Source organism: Augochlora pura, chromosome 10 (assembly GCF_028453695.1).
Source record: "Augochlora pura isolate Apur16 chromosome 10, APUR_v2.2.1, whole genome shotgun sequence".
Classification (NCBI taxonomy): Eukaryota; Metazoa; Arthropoda; class Insecta; order Hymenoptera; family Halictidae; genus Augochlora; species Augochlora pura.
Window position 1 is genome coordinate 6,378,537 of NC_135781.1, and position 21,351 is coordinate 6,399,887.

The 21,351-nt window shown below is 33.9% G+C and overlaps 3 protein-coding genes across 7 annotated transcripts; all 3 read right to left on the reverse strand.

Moving 5' to 3' along the window:
* Positions 1 to 55: 55 nt before the first annotated feature.
* Capr (caprin family member) lies at positions 56 to 4,988 on the reverse strand. The gene is made up of 6 exons (XM_078192475.1): positions 4,832 to 4,988; positions 3,677 to 3,895; positions 3,227 to 3,574; positions 2,385 to 3,155; positions 1,910 to 2,207; positions 56 to 1,834 (listed from the first exon to the last, which is right to left on the reverse strand). Exons 1-6 carry the CDS (start codon positions 4,943 to 4,945, stop codon positions 1,596 to 1,598), a joined length of 1,989 nt encoding a protein of 662 aa, XP_078048601.1. The 5' UTR covers positions 4,946 to 4,988; the 3' UTR covers positions 56 to 1,595.
* Positions 4,989 to 5,689: 701 nt separating this feature from the next.
* Positions 5,690 to 16,148, reverse strand: LOC144475688 (uncharacterized). Of its 5 annotated transcripts, none has more exons than XM_078191820.1 (12): positions 15,728 to 16,148; positions 15,525 to 15,647; positions 15,012 to 15,097; positions 11,435 to 14,935; positions 10,578 to 10,990; positions 10,469 to 10,495; positions 10,198 to 10,335; positions 10,006 to 10,127; positions 9,802 to 9,926; positions 9,417 to 9,700; positions 9,147 to 9,329; positions 5,690 to 8,951 (listed from the first exon to the last, which is right to left on the reverse strand). In XM_078191820.1, the coding sequence occupies exons 4-12, from the start codon at positions 14,850 to 14,852 to the stop codon at positions 8,700 to 8,702; spliced, it is 4,962 nt and encodes a 1,653-aa protein (XP_078047946.1). In that variant the 5' UTR covers positions 14,853 to 14,935; positions 15,012 to 15,097; positions 15,525 to 15,647; positions 15,728 to 16,148; the 3' UTR covers positions 5,690 to 8,699. The 5 variants fall into 5 exon arrangements, with proteins under 5 accessions (XP_078047946.1, XP_078047949.1, XP_078047948.1 ...); XM_078191823.1 differs by having other exon boundaries at positions 11,435 to 13,764; positions 13,855 to 15,097; XM_078191822.1 differs by having other exon boundaries at positions 5,690 to 8,774; positions 8,835 to 8,951; positions 11,435 to 15,097.
* Positions 16,149 to 16,389: 241 nt separating this feature from the next.
* On the reverse strand, positions 16,390 to 21,081 carry Tfb1 (transcription factor B1). The gene is made up of 8 exons (XM_078193074.1): positions 20,825 to 21,081; positions 19,832 to 20,034; positions 19,341 to 19,542; positions 19,115 to 19,271; positions 18,498 to 19,040; positions 18,083 to 18,410; positions 17,822 to 17,997; positions 16,390 to 17,748 (listed from the first exon to the last, which is right to left on the reverse strand). Exons 2-8 carry the CDS (start codon positions 19,983 to 19,985, stop codon positions 17,626 to 17,628), a joined length of 1,683 nt encoding a protein of 560 aa, XP_078049200.1. The 5' UTR covers positions 19,986 to 20,034; positions 20,825 to 21,081; the 3' UTR covers positions 16,390 to 17,625.
* Positions 21,082 to 21,351: the final 270 nt, after the last annotated feature.

A 21,351-nucleotide genomic window follows, 5' to 3' on the forward strand; every position in this document is an offset into this window, starting at 1 on the left:
ACTACGGTGGCCAATTGAGATATTATTGGTTTGCACAATAAGGGTATAATGCGTATTAAAATAACAAAAGCGCAAAGTTGAATTTATTTTTTGAAGTAGTGAAAAATATGTGATATAAACATTAAAATGAATATTAGTGTAGAAATACAATGGATTAAACATTTTATTCAATTTTTTTTCTCTGAGAACAAGCCAAAGAACGATAGAACGCTCTTTCTTATGCTGAGTAACAGTCGGTAGGCTAGTTAGCAGGGTTGAATTAGATCTTTATTTGGAAGATACATAGGTATTCATAGGATATTCGAACATAACTGTAGATGGAGGTGATTAAACACAAATGTACAAACGAAATACAATACGGTACTCCTTATCACGTGTCTGGCGTGGTATGAGCGTAGCTTTTGTCAATGGCGCACTATACAAACACGCCTTCTCTGGCTCTAGTCAGTAATTGTACACTCGACTTAGTTGCTAAAGCTCCGCACTATCGCTTCTTTTCTTTTAAAAATAATCATATATTTTGCGATAAAAAAATTAGGTAATGTTGCTTCGTAAACTTGACATTGCACTGCAATCTCTTTTACTTGACCAGCTGCGGAGGCGACCGTGAAGAGTTTCGGAATCACACAGAAAAAGAACAGATCAAGGGAGCTACGTAATTCGTCATAAATCATGAAACAAGTTTCATGAACAACGCTTTTAGAGATTCGCGTGTATTACGCAAAACTTTTTTCTCCTTCAACTACTAAATCTCGACAACTTTAACTTTCTAAATGCTTCAGAAATTCATAGACCACGAAAGGAATATGAAATTAAGAAGATATTATAGCGCTAGAAGGCATTGCTCACTGTATCCTCTTTTTTCTGGTACCTTAAAAAATTCTCTAGAACGATTCGCCGCAAGACAAAGAGATGGTCGTGCAGATCATCTATTCGTGTAATCATTTTAACGTTATTCTTTAAATACATTCTTATGTGTCTTTACGTGAAATGCTTGTACGAGTTCTCATTTTTTTTGTATTTTTTTTATAATAAAATTATATTTCTAATCTTTGTTGATCAGCTGTTGTTGCCCTGTGAAAACTGCCTTCTGTCACAACACAATAATACTTGCATGGTGGGTTCACACTTCTGAATTTGGTTGATTTCTTCTTATATCACAATATTACGTCTGCATAATGTTCTTGTTAATATTAATAGGTTTTATCCCTGATATTCGCAGATACCAAATTCAAATGCAAAATTTTGGTTATTCATTGTCCTATTTTAGAAATATCCTAAGCCGTATTAAAATATGCTAAATGCGTGTTCCATCTCTTTCTTTTAACTCACATTTTCAGTCCCTTTGTCGTCCGTTTCTTTAACCGAGTAAATTCGTATAAACTAATTCGTCAAATTAATTAATTACTCGTTCGTGAACGTTAAGGTTCTAGTTTTAAATGTTAAAATTTACACTTAGCAGCACGCACAAAGTTTAGTTGAAACTTCGTTTTTATTTGACATACGACTTGGGCTTTTTCATAAATAGACAACTGAATTCTGATCTTACAGCATTATTATAATGTTTCACTGTGCATGGTTCTATCGCGATTTAATTACTGTTGCGTGTGGGGTTTACCACGGGGTGCATACGCGCCACGATTTCCTCCCCTTTGACCGCGAAACTGTCCTCGGCTACCTCTGTCCATGCCACGTTCACCTCGCAGACCTCCTCTCGGTCCACCACCACCACCCCTTTTATAGCCAGAATTATAACCACCGCTACCTTCATTATTTCCCCAGGAACGTTGTTGATAACCGTTTTGATAATTACTATCGTTACGATAATATGTTCCTGAAATATTATGAATATTGTCAAAATTACACAAAAGAACAATATCTTTTCATTTGCATTGCCCATTTTTCTCACCTTGTCCACTCCGTCCATTTTGTTGATAACCGCTGCCCCTACCCCTTGCATTATATCCATTAGAATTTCCTCTCTTTCCACCCCTGCCTCTATATCCGCTGCGTTGTTGATCTCCCCAAGCTTGCTGAGACGTTTGTTGCTGTTGTTGTTGCTGTGAATCTTGTGCGGGCTGTTGTGACTGATCTGTCTGATTCCAATCGTTAGGATCAGTCATCTGACACCAATCTACAGGTTCATTTGTTTGTTCTAATTCCGATTCTGGTGCTATCACTTCGTCTTGGATTTCATCTGTCTTTTCCTGAAAAATAATCGCACCGCTGATGTTGCACAATTACTGACAAGTATACAAAGTGGAACATGTAACTGTTATTCTGCACATAAATGAAATTCAAATATCTTCTAAAATCATGGATTTCTTACTCTAATTCTAATCACATGCCTCACTTTGCACAATGAACGTTCTTATTTAATATACCTCGGTAGGTTGTTGTTGACTCTCTTGCTGATGTTCAAAGTTCTGTGACTGTGTCTGTTGCGGTATTTGTTGCGAAGAAGTTTGTTGTTGTTGTGGTTGATAATTTGCAGGATGTTGTGGACTATATTGCATATTCGGTTGTTGATGAGATGGCGGCATTGGAATAGGTGGAGGTGGGTTAGGATTGGCGAAACCAGGTATGTGGGATATATCTTGTGGTGGTTGATGTTGGTATATCACTTGTTGCGCTACTACCGGTGAATTAGCAAAGTTTTGATTTGTAAATGTTTGTGAAGGAATTGGTGCGTTTACAGCAGCAGGAATGTGTGAAACAATAGGTGCCTGTGACGTTACATCTGGTGAATCAAGCTCAGATTCTTGCAGAAAAAAGAAATTTGGTGTACCTATAACATCATTAATTCTAGGGGCTTGTGGTGGTTGTTGTTGGGTTTGTTGAGACTGTTGTTGTTGTGGCTGCTGCTGTTGTTGTTGTGGTTGAGGAACAAACCCTGTAGCATTTGTGTAGTATGATGTTTCAACTGGTGCAGCAGCTGGATGTGGTGGAATGGGTTGTGCCACTACAGGAATAGGGCCAGAAACTGGGGCTGTACCAGAAACCACAGGAAGTGAAGCAACTTGTACTGGAAAATTGGGAATAGGAATCATAGACTCGGGTGGAATGTGTCTCTCATTGCTAGTATATTCTTCGTTGACTTGTTGCTCTTGTACTGGAGTATCTGTTACTTGTGTTTCTGCGATTGCTTCTACAACCTATAAATAAATGGTAATATATTTTTCATAATCTTATACTTCAATTTCAGTTGGAAATAAAAGCTACTTACTTCTTCTACGGCAGTTTCAGTTTCATGAACTTGGTCGAAATAGCCACATTGGTTGATGGAAGTGATCATTTCTTTTAATTTGTTATACGTTGTTCCAACAACTTCTCTTTGTTTCCCTTCAACAATGAGCACAAAATGTTCTGCTACTTTTTGTACTTGTTGGAGAAAAGTTGGTTCACCTTCTTCTCGTTGATGTTTCATTGAGAGTTCATTATATAGATTATCCAAATATTTTAAATCCTCCTCTGTTAATTTCACAGTACCATCTTTCCCAGTAAGGAAATCCTCTCTAACAGATTCTGTTCCCATGTTCATCAAAGCATCTTGAATAAGAAGAACTTCTCTCACCTATGACACATGCACATACATACATGCAAAATGTTCGACAAATTTTTTCCAACAATTTTATATTATGAAATAGAAATTTTGTTAATATGCTTGTTAACTTACTTTTGCAATATCCTGTTGCATTCTTTCATTCGCTTCCTTCCTTGCCATTTTTTTTTGGTGCTTAACCGAATCTTGAGCAATGCCAACAATTTGTTTGTGTAAATCTCTCGTGTTCTCCAATATTTGTAATACTTCGTCATATTTGACTACGGCTGTTTTTTGATCAGTATTCAATTCCTTTCCATTTTTCTGTAGGTCCTTGTATGATTCTAACTTCGCCTATACATGGACACGTATATGTACATAGATACACATAAATACAAGGTACTCCCAGGCTTTAACTCTTAGATCTTGTCAGTGCATGCTATGAGCATAAATAAGGAATAACATAGTTTGCATTAACAACTAAATGTAAATATTGTAGATCCACTGCTACATTATTCATTTCACATCTTGTAGTTTTGATGTAATTTTCTAAAAAAACTTTAAACGACTTGGGCTTATATAACATTTTTTTCCAATTTAAACTCATAGAATATACTGTCAAAATTTGCCACTTAAAACCTGAAAGATCCTATGCATATACATATCTAATTATATTATAGTATTCGAAATATCCACAATGATACAAATAATAAGTCTAATATCAACGTGTTGCAAAGTATATAGGCGTGTAAAATAAACAAAAGCGAATTGCTTTAGGATACACTGTACAATCACGGACAATTAACATATTTTGTAAAAACAAAATATATACGTAAATACGAAAAAGAAGACGAATAAACGAAAATTTATTGTTACATTACAATATATATTTGTAAAGGTAACATTCAAGATGATACTAGCAACGTTGAACTAAACAAAGAATAATATTACAGAATCTCGCACACCGGTAGCGGCTTAAAAGCGTGTCATGCAAAGTTTTGTGCACAACTTTGGAAGATACCGCCATGACACGAGGTTTACAGTAAGTAAATTCCGGCATGAGAACAAACGAAAAATGGTAATACCGCTGCACAATGACGCTAATGAAAAAGGATCAACTAGTAACTACCATGATTAGGGTTATTTGATCTTAGTATAATTGTTAGATGCTTGTGAATTCTCGAGCGTGAGCACATGGCGCATCCAATCATGGCGGATAGGACCGTGAAAGCTATCAACTGACAGATAGATTTCTGTGTTACTCGGCATGAATACGATTCATTTACTTACCTTACGCTTTTCAAGATTCCGTATCTTATGTTCGATAACGATGACCGCTTGGCGTATAGGTTCTACGGTCTCCGTAGAGGCCTGTTTTTCTAGTTTAGGGTTGGCAGAAGGCATCCTTCACGGGCAACAAACGCGAACTGGAAATCAGAATAACGAAGCTGCGGGGTACAGGGAAAGGGAAATGATTCTGAAATTAAGCGCATGCGCATTCATGATTTCTACTTAACCTCCGCCAAGCCAGTATAGTAACTACATTTCATCGGAGCCCTATCCTTATTAATACATTTGTTGTACATATTTAAATTTCAAAAATAACCAGAATTGAGCAATGTCTAATGCGATTCAATATTTAATTGAATCACAAAATTATAATAATAGTTACAAAAATTATAATGTGTTGTAGCTACTTGTTTATAATTATCGATTAATACTTATAGTTAGTAATTAAAGACTACTTCTGTCAATTTTAAGTGTGAATTCAATTAGTAAACCATATTAAATGTTATAATCAGTTAATACCTAACTCAGAAAATAATATTAAAGAATTTAATAATCTTTGAATATCATTGTATCTATTGTTTTCCAGTGAAGCATTATAAAACGTATCTTCTGTTAACAATAATTATTCACAAGAATAATAATCATATTTTTTTACATCTTTCGCCTCATTTTAAAAATAATCAAATTTATTAGGCTATCGGATTCTACGCACAATTAAATGGGTGATACAATCATGTACAATTTTCGAATTTTATTTAAAAAGATTCATAAAAACATAAATTATGTCAGTATTTTCAACTATATTTTAATAATATCCGTTTGCAATTTTATCATTTTGAAAAAATAGAAAATGTACAATTGAAAAAATTAAAGTATGCTTTTATTATTATAGGAAGTACAACCATTGTCAGTTGTTTTAACTTTGACAATAACTGTTATAAGCAAGCAAGTGCTGTATATGTATGAATTATGTATGTATGTATAACATTTTGGATTTTTTCAAAACTGTTGTTCTCTTATTGTCGGATGAAACAAATAACTGAGAAAATAATAAAAATGCTGATCAAGCATTAATGTTTCATAGTTTAAGTTATTCATGAAATTCAAAATAGAATAAAATGAAAGCATGATTCATTTTTGTTAAAGTTATTGTTCCATTATATTTTACACATTTACGTATATCGTAAGTGCATAAAATCCGCAAATTAATAACAAATCTAAAGAAAGGATGTGGAATACAAATTGATACATATAATATAATACATTAAGCACTTGCACACAACGCGCGCATACAATACGCACGCGTGCGCGCGTACACACACACCCATAGATGCACACACGCATACACACGCGCGCGCACGCGCACACATGCACATTGGATACGAAATACTGCATGGCACGTTCTTAGAAAACCTTTTTTGAAATTATATACTTTCCTTTATTATTACTGCGTTAGTGTCCAAATGCCCGCATTGTTAGGTTTCAAGTTTTTCCAATAATTTATTATACAACTTGGTTAATCCGACAGTGATCACTAATACAATAATTTCCGAGTCTTTCTAACATATGAAAGATGTATGATACTGTTACGGATTTGTCGTAGCGGTCACTTGTCGTTCCTAATATATTTTTACAATTTACAAATATAATTTGATATATCGTCTTCGAAAAATACATTCGCGCCACACACGCATATCACTACTCTCGTGTTTAGAGAATATCTTTTTCTTAACGAATCTAAAACAGATCAAAAACTTAAACGATTTTAAAATGTAAACAATGATAGTGACAGTTATGATAAAGATACTAATAGCTGTAACATAATAATATTAATATGTATAATCTAAAGTATACTCTATGTATAATGTACAAGAAATTTTATCATTATGTATTTCGTAATTATTAAATGGAAATTATCAGTAGAAACGGTTTTATTTATAAAATATATTCATACTTCAGGTGTAGCGAATTTTATGAAATTATGCTGTTTACGGGATAGCCATTTTAAATAATGTATAGAAATTATTTCAATTTTAATAAACATACCTTAACCACTTTGAAATGAAAACAATATATTCCTAACTTAATCAGACCAAGTATCTCCACAGATGAAGCGAGTACGAGTACCCGATGAGAATTTGAATAATATAGCAATCGTTAAAACATGTACTTCTCGACAGATATGTCGAAAATCTTGAATAATGACGTTACTAAAATTTCTATGAAAATAGATAGAATTCTTAATGTATCGTTTGCTAAGTCATTGTTACTCACAAGAATAAACAATAAAAAACAATATGAATATTTTATTCGTATTTTGTAAAATGAGTAGCGTTTATTTATTAAAAGTAATTTTAGCATGGAAGAATTCGGAGACTAGTTAGTACGTCAACTATTAATATATTGCAATGCACTAAATCATGAAGATTACACGATGAAATATGATGAACTGAAGGTACATAGAAAAAAATATTCCTAATCTTATTAAAAGTACCTTTATATGTATATTTACAAATGTTCTACAAGATATCTATTGTTTTTCTTAATAAGAGAATATTTTCAAAATATTTCATTTACTATAAAACATTTTATTAAAAGAATGCTACCTTGGAACACCTCATGATGTTTTTAAAGTATTTTATACGTTTAGATTTTATACCTGCATGATCTATTTATATACAAATTAACGCGAACATAATTACCTCACATAGTTCACATATTTATCAAATCATTAAAAAAGATAAAAACGTAAATTACATATAAATTAAATACATACATACATACACACACATATATATGCACATACATTATATATGTATATATGTATATACATACATATATGTGGGTGTCTCAAAAGTTAGTTTTAATCGGGAAACAAAGTGTTTCTGAGGTCATTTGAAGTAACTTTTGAACTTTTACCAAAAATGTTCTCCGAAGCGTCGTTAACGAGTTCTTAACAAAAAAACACTGACCAATGTGAAACGAGCTCTTCTAGCGCGAAACGGCGACGCCAATGAGCGATACTGAGCTTCGTCCGCGTTGAGGTTGGTTCTCATTGCTCAATGTTTTTTTTTCATAAAAGAAGTTACTTTAAATAACCACAGGTATAACTCATTTCCGGATTGTTAGAAATTTCTGGGACACCCTGTATATAAATATATGTATATACACATGTATATGTATATACATATGTGTATGTACATATAGATATATGCATATATAAAAATGCACAATAAATTTGAAAATTACATTTAGAGGAACGAACAGCGTAACAATTTCTGTATTCTTTTACAGAGAATGGACCTTCGTGATTTTGAAGAGTGTACATAAATACAATAGAGAAGGTCACGACGCTCAACATGCCATATCACTTTGCATTCTTTATCTTAATCATTTGTCTTTCGTAGTTTATCAGATTATTACACATCAGACCTTAATTTTAATATAAGTTTATCATGATACAAATTCTAATACTAAAGGTCTATATTCACACAGATATTCGGTAAATCTATTATTATGCAACTACAATGGCAAAGTTAGGGCTGTCTTCTAATTCTTACGAAGGGATGAATATATTACACGTGTCCGATATTTATGCGCAAATATTTTCTTACTTACCTCACTTTTACCTACTTCTTATCCACATAATCATAGTTTCTTGGTTACATATTATTATTTAATTTCACCATTCGTCACAGCATGTAGAATTAACTTCATTTAAACATTTACCATCCTCAAAATACATCATTCAATCGTTTGGTCTCGAAACTGTCGTTAATTTTTTATCCATAAATTCAATTTATCGCTTATCTCCTAACGATCTTGTGACATCAACTATTAAACAAAACTGATGATTATCATAGCACCACTAAGATGGTATATTGTTCAGTTGCACCTCGCAAGACACTGTCTCAGAACTGTCTTCAACTTTTTGTGTAGGCACCTGTGAATCAAAAGTCTCAACAGTCATTTCAGTTGTATGTGTTTTTAAAACATGTTCAACCTTTCCTTCCAAATTGTTCACCGAAGAAGATGAAGTAGACTTTGTGTTCGACTTTGATTTAGCTTGTTGTTCCAAATTATCTATTTCCGCCCAGATAGTTCTAACTTCCTTGAATAGCTAAAAAACACGTAATACTTTTTTTATACTTATCTATAACTTATATACAGGGTATTCCACACTCATGTTTCCTCTAATATTTTTTCTTATTATCAATCATAGTTGAGACATTCGAGGTGCTCAAGTATATACAAAGTAGGCAAAACACTCCATATTTGTAACATAACTTATTTAAAGAATACGTTTATAATTTACCTGATTAAGCCATGTTTCATCCGCTAATAATTCGTTCAATATAATTGTAGTGTCCTTATTAGGGTCTGCTACTCTTTTATCCGCAACTCTTCTCGCACACTCCAAAAACATCAAATACTTCTGATGCGCTACTTTATTGTACAAAGCTACCTTCGCTTGACATACACGACACAGTAAAAAATCCTAGTAATCGTACAGTAAATTCAATAGTGAAGATACATCGTAGAGTAATAAGCATAAGTAAACGAATAAGAAGTTTGCAAACAATACTTTTTCTTGAGGTATCCTTGGATCAGGTGGTGAACCTTCCAATGTAGTGGCATTATATGGTTGACCGTACAGTAAAACTCTTGCGTGAATTTTCGAATACTGGCAACCAGCACACGATTTTCCTTTGTACTCTGTAGATGGTAAATCTTTAAGAACATCAAGACATGGCCAAGTTGATATTGCATTCACAACGTTTAATCGCCATTTCGTTGTTGACAGTAGACTACGTTTCCGTTCTTCTGTTATTTCGTCGACAGTCTTAACGTTCGACAAGAAATAATCATCTGTTCAAAATAAAAAATCCAATATTTTATCATTGTATGAAATTGAAGACAGACACGCGCGCACACAGACGTGTGCACAAATTAGTTCCACAATTACATACCTTGTTCCTGAAATATTTCTGTAAGGAAATTCGAATCCAAAGCTTGCGAGATCAACGTTTGTATATATACCTCGAAATTATCTTGATATTTTTCGGTTTCTTTCATATATTTATCGATACCTTCGCTGAAGAACGGAAAAGAAATGAAAGTATTACAAATGCTCAGAATTACAAATATAATAAAATTCGTACAATGTAACTCACTTATCGTCAACGATCATTTCATTTCTCAAGAATTCTACCACAGTTTCCGTTTTGCCTTGCTGCCAAAATTTTACTGGAACTTGTTGATATATGTGGCGATTTTGTGGCGCCCAACCCGAATACTAAAAACAATATCCATATTTCAACATATCTATGTAAAAACATTCAGAAAAGAAACATTAGTTTTTTTACCGTGGATATGTTTCTGTACAATGTTTTTCCATTTGACTTGAACGGTTCATACTTTTGTAGTAATGTTTTACCATCTATTCTCCAAAGTGCTGGATATTCTTCACTCAAATCTGTTTTTATCACAACAAATTCTCCAGACTAGAAAAAAGTTCGTAAATCACATCATAAATAGATTTTGTCTTATAAGAGTTAAAAAATAATATAGAAAATCATAAACGAAAAATGAAAAATTTCATTAAAATACGTTAATGAATATGAAAAATGATTTTACCACATCTTCTGAATTGTCCGCAGAACGCTGCATGCAACGCATAAACATCTATATATTTTCATATACACATGTATATTAGTAATATAATTTAGGTAAATAAATGGCGTACCTTGAACGGCGAAATATCAATATCTTCATCACTGATAGACGCCAATAACTTCTCGTCTATTTTACAAGATAATTTTCCACTAGCACTGGAAATTTTCGAGTGTGACTCGTGTTTCTTTCTGGTTTTGATTTTCGAACCGACACTGTCGCTAGAACAGTAATCACTTTCCTCTCTGACTTTTCTACTTTTTTTCGTGATAACAGGTCTGCCACGCTTTTTTTTCTTCTCTTCTTCATCTCCAACTAATTTCACAGCTGGTGTCCAAGCAGGATCAGAATCAGAGTCACCTTGCTCTTCATCGTTATCAAAGTAATCTATACCCTGTTGCCGATCTAGAAATTGTTTTACCGTAGTTTTCTCTTTTGCCTTTCTTCTGGATGTTTCCCGTCTCGGAGGTAGAAGTAACGGGTCCACTATAGCAGAAAAACATTCAATTGCCAGAAAATGCAATAACAGAGTTTAACTCTAAACAAGTTGGTGATCACTTGTATATATTTCTGTTCAATAAGATTTTTCTATTAGATTTAATGCAGCAATAATGCTTGCGGTTAATAGTGTACCTAATGCTGGGTAATATTAATGTTTTACCTACCAACAATTATTTTACAGTCTTTAATGAATTTTATGATAGCTAGAGCAGTTTTATTCTGCTACAAAAACTGAAAAGCTATCTCGCGTAACGTAATTTATGAATTTCTTTCGAAATTAGTAAGTATACATAGTGAAACATGGTTCATCTCCTCCTTGATACAGCATAAATATTACAAAATCTATCATTAAATTTGTGGTAGATAAAACTTTTTCGTGTACAATCCTATAAAGAGTTATTCATAGAAAGAAAGCATTTTGCATATTACCTTCTTCATGTTTCTTCGATGTTTTACTAACTGACGAATGCAATACAGTTTCCGGCACAGATGATGCTGCGGACGCTGCGGCAGCTCTTCTCTTTCTGTCCGTTGGTCCTCCGGGTTTAATCGGTCTCCCCTTTTTTGATTTACCTTCCACTTTATTACTGGTTAGTGTATCCACTGTATTCGTGTTTGTTACTTTCTTTTCTGATTTCTTTGGCGGGAACAGGAAATCATCATCACTGGTAAAACCATCATCACTAGAATCAAAAGTCTGCTTTTTCCGTTCTTTCGGCAGTGGAAAATACCGAGGATCGTTGGCATAATCGATTACTGGTGATTCTTTAGGTGGTGGTGGTGGTGGTTTTTCCACTTGCGATTTCACTGTCTCGCCATTTGTAGCATTTTCTGTTGGTTTGCTGGAATCTACAGGGACATAAGGTTTCAACCTGCTCCACGTTGCTTTTCTACCACCTCGAACTGCGGGCGGAGGCGACGGATCTCTTTCACCTTGCAAGAACTTCAAGTAACTAGTCATAAATCCCGAATTGGGATCCTTGTTGGGTCGCTTGAAATCTTTATTTAACGTGCTACTCGTTTCGAGCGATTGTTGGCTTTGTTGTAAAAAACCTAATTCTTCTTCAATGTTAGGAACAATTACTTTAGGCTGGTCGTCTCTCACTTCTTGGCTATAATTAGTATTTTGATTTACTGTGTTCTCACCGAAACCGATCGGTGTGATTTCAACGGAAGATTGAAACTCGTGCGAGTGATGATGACTTGGAGGAATATGGAAAGCAGGAAAATATGGAATTGGGGGCGGCGCATGATGATGAGAAACCATCAGAGACTGATGCTGATGCGCTGGTGTACCAACAAAATTGCTAGAATGGTGTAAGGTTGATTGCGAACTGAAAGCACCTGATGTGCCAGGAAACATTTTTGCAGGCGGTGGTGGTAAATTCCATCTTTCAAAATCGAAATAGCCATTTTGTTGCTGTTGATTTGTATTATGGTGAGCAGGTGGAGGTATTCTACTTAAATATTCCGTCACCGTTGCCGTGCCACTAACTTCGTTTAAAGAAGAACTGTGTCCACACTTTTCTAAATTCTTCCTCTTTTTACTTACACTATCCAGCTTGCGACGTTCTTCCGTTTGTTTCTGTTGTTGTTCAGCTGGAGCAACAGAAACGGCGGTAGTTTGTTGTTGTAATTGACACGAGCTTTGTTGTAAAGTTTGTAAATTTTTCACTATACTCATAGGATCTCCTCTGCAGCTACTTAAATCCTGCAAAGTCACTTGGTTTGATTCAAAATATGTCTGTTGTCTATCAGAAACATTTATTACTCGTTGCACTTGTTGCTGAACTGGCAAAGTTTGAGCATTTATTTCAGCATTTCCACCGGCGTATAAAGCAACAGAAAATTTCCTATTTCCCACTGGATGCCGATTCTCATTTTCCCAACAGATCTGCTTCTGTGTCTGTGTTTGCGTTTGCGAGAAATCTTGTTGTTGTCTGTCATAATTTTTGTTATCCGTATTGTACGTCGTTTTAGTTTCAGTAGTACCTAAGGCGCGTGTAATTACCGATGAATAAACAACTTGTCCCTGCGATGCAGGTCGTGGCACAGTAACGTCCAATGGCGACAGCGGTGTAACTTGTACAGAATTTTTGTAAGCTGGTCCACTTGTGCACTGATTTCCGTTATTTTCTGAATGTTGTTGCAAAGGAGAAGGAGATGACATTGCAGTCAATGGACTATTATACATAGGGTAAGCAGGACTTGGTACATGTCCCAGAGGACTTGCCTGCGAATGCGCCTGCAACGGACTTGGTCTTCGTGGTACCACAACACTACAGTCAGGTCCATTCTGAGCAGAATTATTAGATGGGTATGTAGAGTCAGTTGAAGCTGCAGACTTTGATCTACCTGAATGATGATATTCAGAATCAGATCCTGTTAGATAATGTCTGTATGGTGTTTGCTGTTGTTGCTGACTCAAAACATGAAACTGTGGTTGCTGCTGCTGTTGTTGTTGTGGTTGTTGAGAATGGGTTTGCAAGTTGTTATTTGATGGCTGTTGAGTTCTTTGATTACTGATTTTCCCACTAACACTTGAACAATTTGTGTTATTACCAGCTGTATAGTTTAAACTCCGTGACTCCATAATAGAAAAACTAATTGGCGATGATTGTGTACTATCTTGCGACGTTTGTTCATTTCGCCTGTGTTCACTGTGAGCATTCAATTCTGGATATATCTTCGTCTGAGCCTTTGTTTGAATGCTTTGTTGAGATACAGTAGCTATCTTGTTCGGTGGTGAAGGAAAGTTACTGTTTCGAGTAGAAGAAGATTTATCTTGAGCTTGGGTTGGTACAGATCTGACAGATGTATTCAAAAATATAGTTGTAGATGCAACTGACCTGGCAGGTGGCTGTGGAATTCTATACTCTTTCCCTGTTGTATTGTTTGGAGCAGAAACAATGCAAGATTGTTGATGCTGAAGAGAAGGTTGCACCTTTCCATTGGATGTCTGGTTTCCATTAGTTGTAGAATAATTATTTGATAATGTTTCAGAGCTAAAGGTTGTAGGTACTTGTTGGAAAAATGATTGATTACTGCTTGTTTGTGATGTAGGAACCACTGATTTAACATTTACTGTTGGCGATTGTGCTCTAACATTTATAGCTTTTTTACTATCTGAGTAAGTCGTTGACTTGAACTCTGCAGTAGAGACAGAAGGAGAAGGCAGCTGAGAATTTATATTATTGATAGGTTGACTTGTAGAAAAATGAGAATTAAACGTGTTCTCGTAAACACCAGTAGCAGGTTTTGTTGTAGATGATGGGCCTGGAGACGATGGAACAACACTTTCATGTGGTAAGATCCCAAAAGGACTGGGTAATTGCGCATTATTTTGATGAGACCAAGCTAGTGCAGATGTCGGTGATGTAGCCGTTGTACCCTGGTGCTCGAAAAACGTTGGTTGATGCGCCGAGCTATAATTCTCCCTCAGTATAGGGATCTCAGGTTCACTTGTGGTATTCTGTTTTGTTACCGATACTGCTTGAGCTTGAGCCTGAGCTTGAGCAAGAGCTTGCCTGTGCTGTGTAACATAATGTGCCTGTTTCGGATTAGGATGGTGAAACAGGGGTGAAAAGACATCATATCCCACAGGGGGTGGAGATAGAAATCCCCCTGGGTTGAAAGGAGAAGGCTGACCCGCCAGAGTTGCTGTTGTATGCGCTGCTTGTAAAATTAATTGCGATGTGGTTGATGGAACTGCCTGACTAGCAGCTGTTGCTAAGTGATGAGATACAAAATCGCTGCTTGTGCTCGAGGTTGTTGACTGAAACGTATTGGTTGCACTACTTGCCGTAAGACGATTATACGATGTGTACCATGGACCAACGGGATCCATTACCCAAACTTGGCACGGTAGTGCCTAGTCTGCTTGGTCCACGTACAGCAGACTTTCTTCTATGTAAATGTTACTCATATATTCTATAATATTCATAACATAACTTTTTGTTATAACTTTTGTATGTCTAGTCCTGGTATTATGTAAAAAAAAGTATACCAAAAACTATTTCACTGTATATAAAGGTTATAAATTTTCATCCAATGTGGGCTGACAATATGATACAATGGTTTCTCCATTTTATTCTGGAAAACAACAAAATGTTCTTATGTAAAATTTGAGGAAAAATTCTCAAATGAGTTTGCAAACAATCTAGCTTTATACACTTATAATACTTATAAACAATACAGTGTTATATTTTTAGTAAAAGAAAAGTGATCCTATTGTATATACACAATGGAGCTATTAATACAAGCATTATCAACAATATTGGATGTCTCAATAATACTGGTTAAACGTGAAAAATATAAACCTTCAAAGGTATTATTTATCACATAAAATGTCAAACAGTATATCATAATAATAGTACATGTTAACTTTTTATCCTATTGATGTGCTATTTCTCATTAACCGATGTTACTATTACAAGTGTACAATAACGAATTCATTTATTGAAATAACTATAAAAATTGATCAGTCATAAGACTTCCTAAAAAACAAGAAGAAACTTACGTTTTTATAATATCCTTCCGGCACCAAAACAATAGAATGTATGCTACCAGAGGTAGCAAAAGAATCAGTGTTGTTCGATGTTTTACACGAATCGTGCTGCTTGGAAAGTGTAGAAATAGAGGTCTATAGAAAAAGAAACAAATAACAAATGTGCGTCGGTTTTTAAGAATTGAAGAGAACCTAGTGTAGCGTCTTTTCATGACCTATTATGTTAGGGTCCTTAGATGTTTCGTCCGTGCATATTGGTCTTTGTCGTAGATGATTTAATCGCTGCATTCCCTGCCAGCGATAATTGCTAAACTGATAATTTCACATTCGCCGATATATCGCCATATGTCTTGAATACTGATTACATTTGCCGGTGTACAAAAAGATATAACGTCTCATCGAATAACACAATAAATATGGCTACACAAACTTGGCCAACGCACGACACACGATCGGCTGGCACTGTGATTATGCTCACATGATTCGAACATCCAAAGAAAAGTGTACATTCCTGGTACACCCTAGACCCGGTACTTACGCACACACCGCGCTCAGTTACCGTCACACGGGCTCATTTATCGCGGGGAATTGAACGATATTACCCCGCAGTGCCCATTATAGGCCGCCATTTTGAATCGAATCAACAATGAACCGCGCCATCTAGCAAATCAGAATCTTCAAAAGATAACCCCCAGAGCGGGATTTTTCAAGAAAATTATGAATTTGTTTACTATCTTTCATTGAAACCTTCTTTTTATTCCCACAATATTCTCCTATCGTTGTACTGTGGATATATTATCATTTTAAAATATTTCTACATAAAAACACAATATCATTATGCAATGAGACACAACAGAGAACAATACAGAATGGGTGATGTGTTACGTTACAAGTATGTAAATGCACCTGTTGATTGCGAAATTAATTCTTTGAAAATACTTTCAATATAGGACATAAACAAAAATGAACTACCGATTATGAAAATGTTATTATATTTCATCCTAATACAAAGAAAATTGATTGAAATTTATTCAAATATTATTAATTAAAATTGGTATGCGCATGATAACATTTATTATAATGGTAATGTGTAAAGAATATATTTATTGTAACTATAATAATCATAATAATAATATTATAACTCGAACATATGATCGTTTCAGTTACTGAATGAAATAGGTATCACCCCTTCGATAACTGCCAAATTATTGCTACTGTGGAGAAAGTGAGCAGGCAGTTTTTTAAATTACATGTTGCAAGCTGCCTTACCTGTTACTATAAAAAAAAAATAGAATTCAACCATTAAGACACTTAGTTGTGTATATTGCAGATATCTTGAAAAGTACACTGATACCACTGTGCACTAATACGAAAAATTTATAATGTAAAATTTGTGACACTGGACATTGTTTATATGAATATTACACAAATATACATTAACCGCTTTTCTTATGCTGTTATAAGTGAAATATTATACTGTACAATGTTCTAATATTATAGCTGGAAGTGTAGTGCATAAAAGGAATTTGAAATAGAATTGGACATGATGAATTCTACCATAAAGCAAAGTGATACAGTGGCGTTATCAGTATTTTGATATCATACAATATTTTTTAAATGTCTTTGTACATACATTTAGAACTAGTTGCATTTTAAACATTCTCTTGAATGCTAATTTTATTTTGTATTCAAGGAATTTTCTTTATAAATTTTAACTCAAGAGATTTTTTTCGACACATCAACATGATATAACCAAGTGTCAGAAAGAATGAGAAAATATGCAACATAATATATAACAACTTAGAACAAGTAAATAAATAATTTATACATTAAATTACGTAAGTATTCATGAAATATTTTCTTACAAATGGATCCGAGTAAATATGCTAATGAGAATTTTCAAATAATAATAAACATAATTATGTAAGAATAAATAAACAATATCAGGCAGCACGATCAGGATGCACAATACGATTCTGCTTTGGTTTTTATGAAATATACCCATATTAATTCCTAATTACGGTAACATTACAAAATGCAATATACGTAGGATGGCCAATATTGCTCTGTTTTATTCACGCTGTTCTCATTTGTACGACAAATTATTTAACGGCTACCTCATTTGCATTTTACGTTGTTGCCAAACTGCAAATTTTCTATATGCTGTGTTCAATAATTGATTTAAATGACTCGTCAAGTGTTGACTGACAGCGGAAAAGTCACGCTGAACGCGATCCTAAAAAAGATATAATATTACACATGCAATTGAAACTGATAACTTAATAACATATACGTAACGAAAGACTTACTTCAAAAGGTTTAAGTTTAGCAGAATGAAATCTGTGTAATGCTTCGTGCATTCTAATTGCTTTTTCTTCAAGCTGTGGTGTAGTGGGTGGAAAACTACGCCAAAAATGCCTTAAAAGTTCACATGTACAAACATAAACGTTGCGTAACTCTTTTTCTAAATCCTTTGGTATTAATTCTGTGAATATATAGAATTTTGTACCATGTTTTAACAAAATTGTGCAAATATTTGAATTCCCAGATTTTTCCAATAATTCACTTACGTCCAAGGCTTTCTTCTCTAAAGCCTTTCATCAGCAAACCACCGGGAGTTAATTCTCCTAAAGCTGAGACAGCTGCAGCTGGACTAACTAACGACGTTGCTAATTGCCGCGGTATACTATTCCCTGTCAACCATCCATTTGCTTCCTTTTTCAATTGATTTATGGTCATATAAAGCTCTTCGGATGTGGGCACTGTATTACCGTATCCTGGTACAGGACCGTGTAAATATCTGTCTATGTGTGTCAAGTTTAGTGGTGCACTACGATTTGTGTTTGTGTCACAATTACTATCAAGATCATCGTACGTTAGTTTTTCTTGTATTCTGAGCTGTAAGCGTGAAATATTTTGTTGTTATTACTAATAATTAACAATGTATGAAATGATATTATCAAAACATGTAAATTACGAGTTTACCTTTTTCGTTTTTGGTTGTTCATCTGATCGATTAGAAAGTACAGATTTGCTCGCAGAGGGTGTTGATCCATTTAACTGTGGTTGAGTAGGTTGCATAGATTGTTTGGCAGTGCTGGCTTTTAAAACCATAATGCTATGTTGATTAAATCTTTTGATCATACTTTGATGAACAATGTTTCCCGAAAGTTTGTCGGACTTGTTTGGTCCATTTCCATAATTTTCATCCAGAGTTTGATCTTCAAAAGAGGTAATATCTACCAAAGGATCATCGATACCTGACTGAATATCTTTCTTGAGTTCTTGATCATCTATTTTGGCACATTCGGTAAAAAGGTCTTTGGTCCCCGCATTGATACGATCTCGATGAAAATAATGCGACTGAAAGAATTTTGTCCAAAAATCGGATTCGGACATTTTATGAGGCACATTTTCTTGATGTTTTCGTTTTACTGCAGGATACGTCTTAAATATACATTCTATCACATCGACAGTCAGATTATACTTTAATCCATTGCAACCGTCGGTTTGTGGTTTTATGTCAGCCTAAAAAAAAATGTAGTTTTATGCTAACTGAATCAATTTCTGGTTAGTAATTGCAACCTAAATATATATTTTACCAAAAAAGCACTATTAACACCAATTTCTTGACGCTGACTTTTTTTAGCTTGTGTATGTTCTGCAGCATGTTGTGACCAAAATTCTTCGGATGAAATAACTTGAGTAATCACTAAATCTCTATACAATTGTAATAGTACTGGATTTTCCTGGAGCATTCTAAAAAATCATATTATATTGTCATTTGCAAATAGAACAAATTATAAATTACAATATCAACAATATTACCTATTCTTCTCTTCTAATTCCTTATTCACTTTTCTTTTAAATTTTGGTAATAGTTGCTGAAGTAACTCTTTCACATCATCACGATCCTTTATTTGCGCCTCCTGTCCATTTCTATTTACAAAATGAAACGTAGATGAAGAACTATCATGTAATACAACTTGCAGTTGTATTTTTGACTTTCCTTCTGGTGATATCTTTTGCACTAAAAAAGAAAAGTATTAAGAGGATATATTTTTTTAAATCTTTAAGAATGTAAAGAATTTATATTGAAATTGGATCTAAAATACATGTACATATGTATGTGTAGATGTTTATGTTATATATGTTTATATATATATATATATATATATGCTAATGTTGTTTAAAATAGGTAAACAACAAAAAGAAAAAGAATTAACTAAAAAATGCAATGAATTTATAGCAATATGTTCTTTTTTCTGCAATATTTCTTTTATTAAACAATATATCATTGATTACACGGATGATCTTACATTTAATATCTGCATACTTGTGACTAACAGAGACAGTGTCTCTGTTATCGAGCATCCAAGCTATTCGTTCGTTCATAACATATAAAGTGCCATCTCCCTTTTTATATCGAACTTGTCCTACTTGCATCAAAACATCTTCTGACGATGTAGTCATGGTGGATTTATTGCACTAGATAATTCTTCTAAAAATAATAGGTACGAGCCTAAAAAAGATATATCGTAAAGTAAATATCTAATATTCGTCGCAAGACAGTATATTTATAATTTTTTGTTTTACTATCAGATTGGTTACACAAAATTATTTTAAATAGAAAAACAAAATATATATAAAATTCAGTAATGTGATATACATATAAAGTTCTATCCTTGTGCAGCACTGTAAAATTACTTCTATAAGATAACCGAGATTTAATAACGAAATTGATAATTAAAAAATATTTACATGTATTATAATAATTAACCATATTATTTAAAAATCAGATATTTATAGTAAAAACATGTAATAACAGAGGATATTGCTGAAGAGAAACGTTACAAATGTAGAAAATGCCATATTATCAAATTAAAAATTAAATTTGTCATTAATTATAGATTAAACGACCACTCTTTTAATTAACAGAAAAATGATCAAATTACACAATTTCAAGGAAAATATAGTACTACATAGAAATTACGATTTGTCACTGTGCGTCCTTGAATATCAGATTACAACATAACAATTTTCGTAAAAAGTATTTTTTAAATATATTTTGATAGGATAGGCTCATATTGGAATCAATGAAATTCGACAAGCAGTGAAATTTCGAAAAATGTAAATGAAATCTAAAGTCTACATTGGAAACCAAACATTCATATGATTTCGTTCATGACTCGCGTCTCAATTTATTAATTACAATTATCGAGGAAAAGAAGACTTTTGGTATTGCTTAAAGCCTGGATCGTGCATTGTTTGATTTTACAAATGGAAAATTTGATTATAATAGATTCATTTACCGGTAACAAAGTGTGAAAAACCGTAGAACAATGCAGAAGCCCGTTGGGCGGCACGGCCATGTGCAGAAACACACATCAGTGGACGCATCGCGAAGCAAAGACGGCTGCGAACGAACCGTCGGTACGAACAGCACCATCGACCTGCCGAGACTACCGCACTCTGTTGTTCAACACAGCCTCTATTAACATTTCTCTTATTAAGCGATTTTATTCTTCCTTCTATCTTTTTCGTTCAAATTACATTGCTACGACATTCTATAATCTCTTATATACATCTAGAATTTCTATTGCAGATACACATTCTAAAAAATAATCATTTCATATTGTAGAGTCGTTGATTTGACTAAAACAGCGCAAATTGTATTCTTACGATATACATAAAAGCATGCGTAGTTACAAGAGCGCTGAATGGAGTCAGATTTGAATCAGCTACAGAGAAATTATTATAATTATAAGCGTCTTTTATTACTCAACTTTTAATTAAATCAATCAATTATATTATAAATAATTATATATATTGTTGAAAC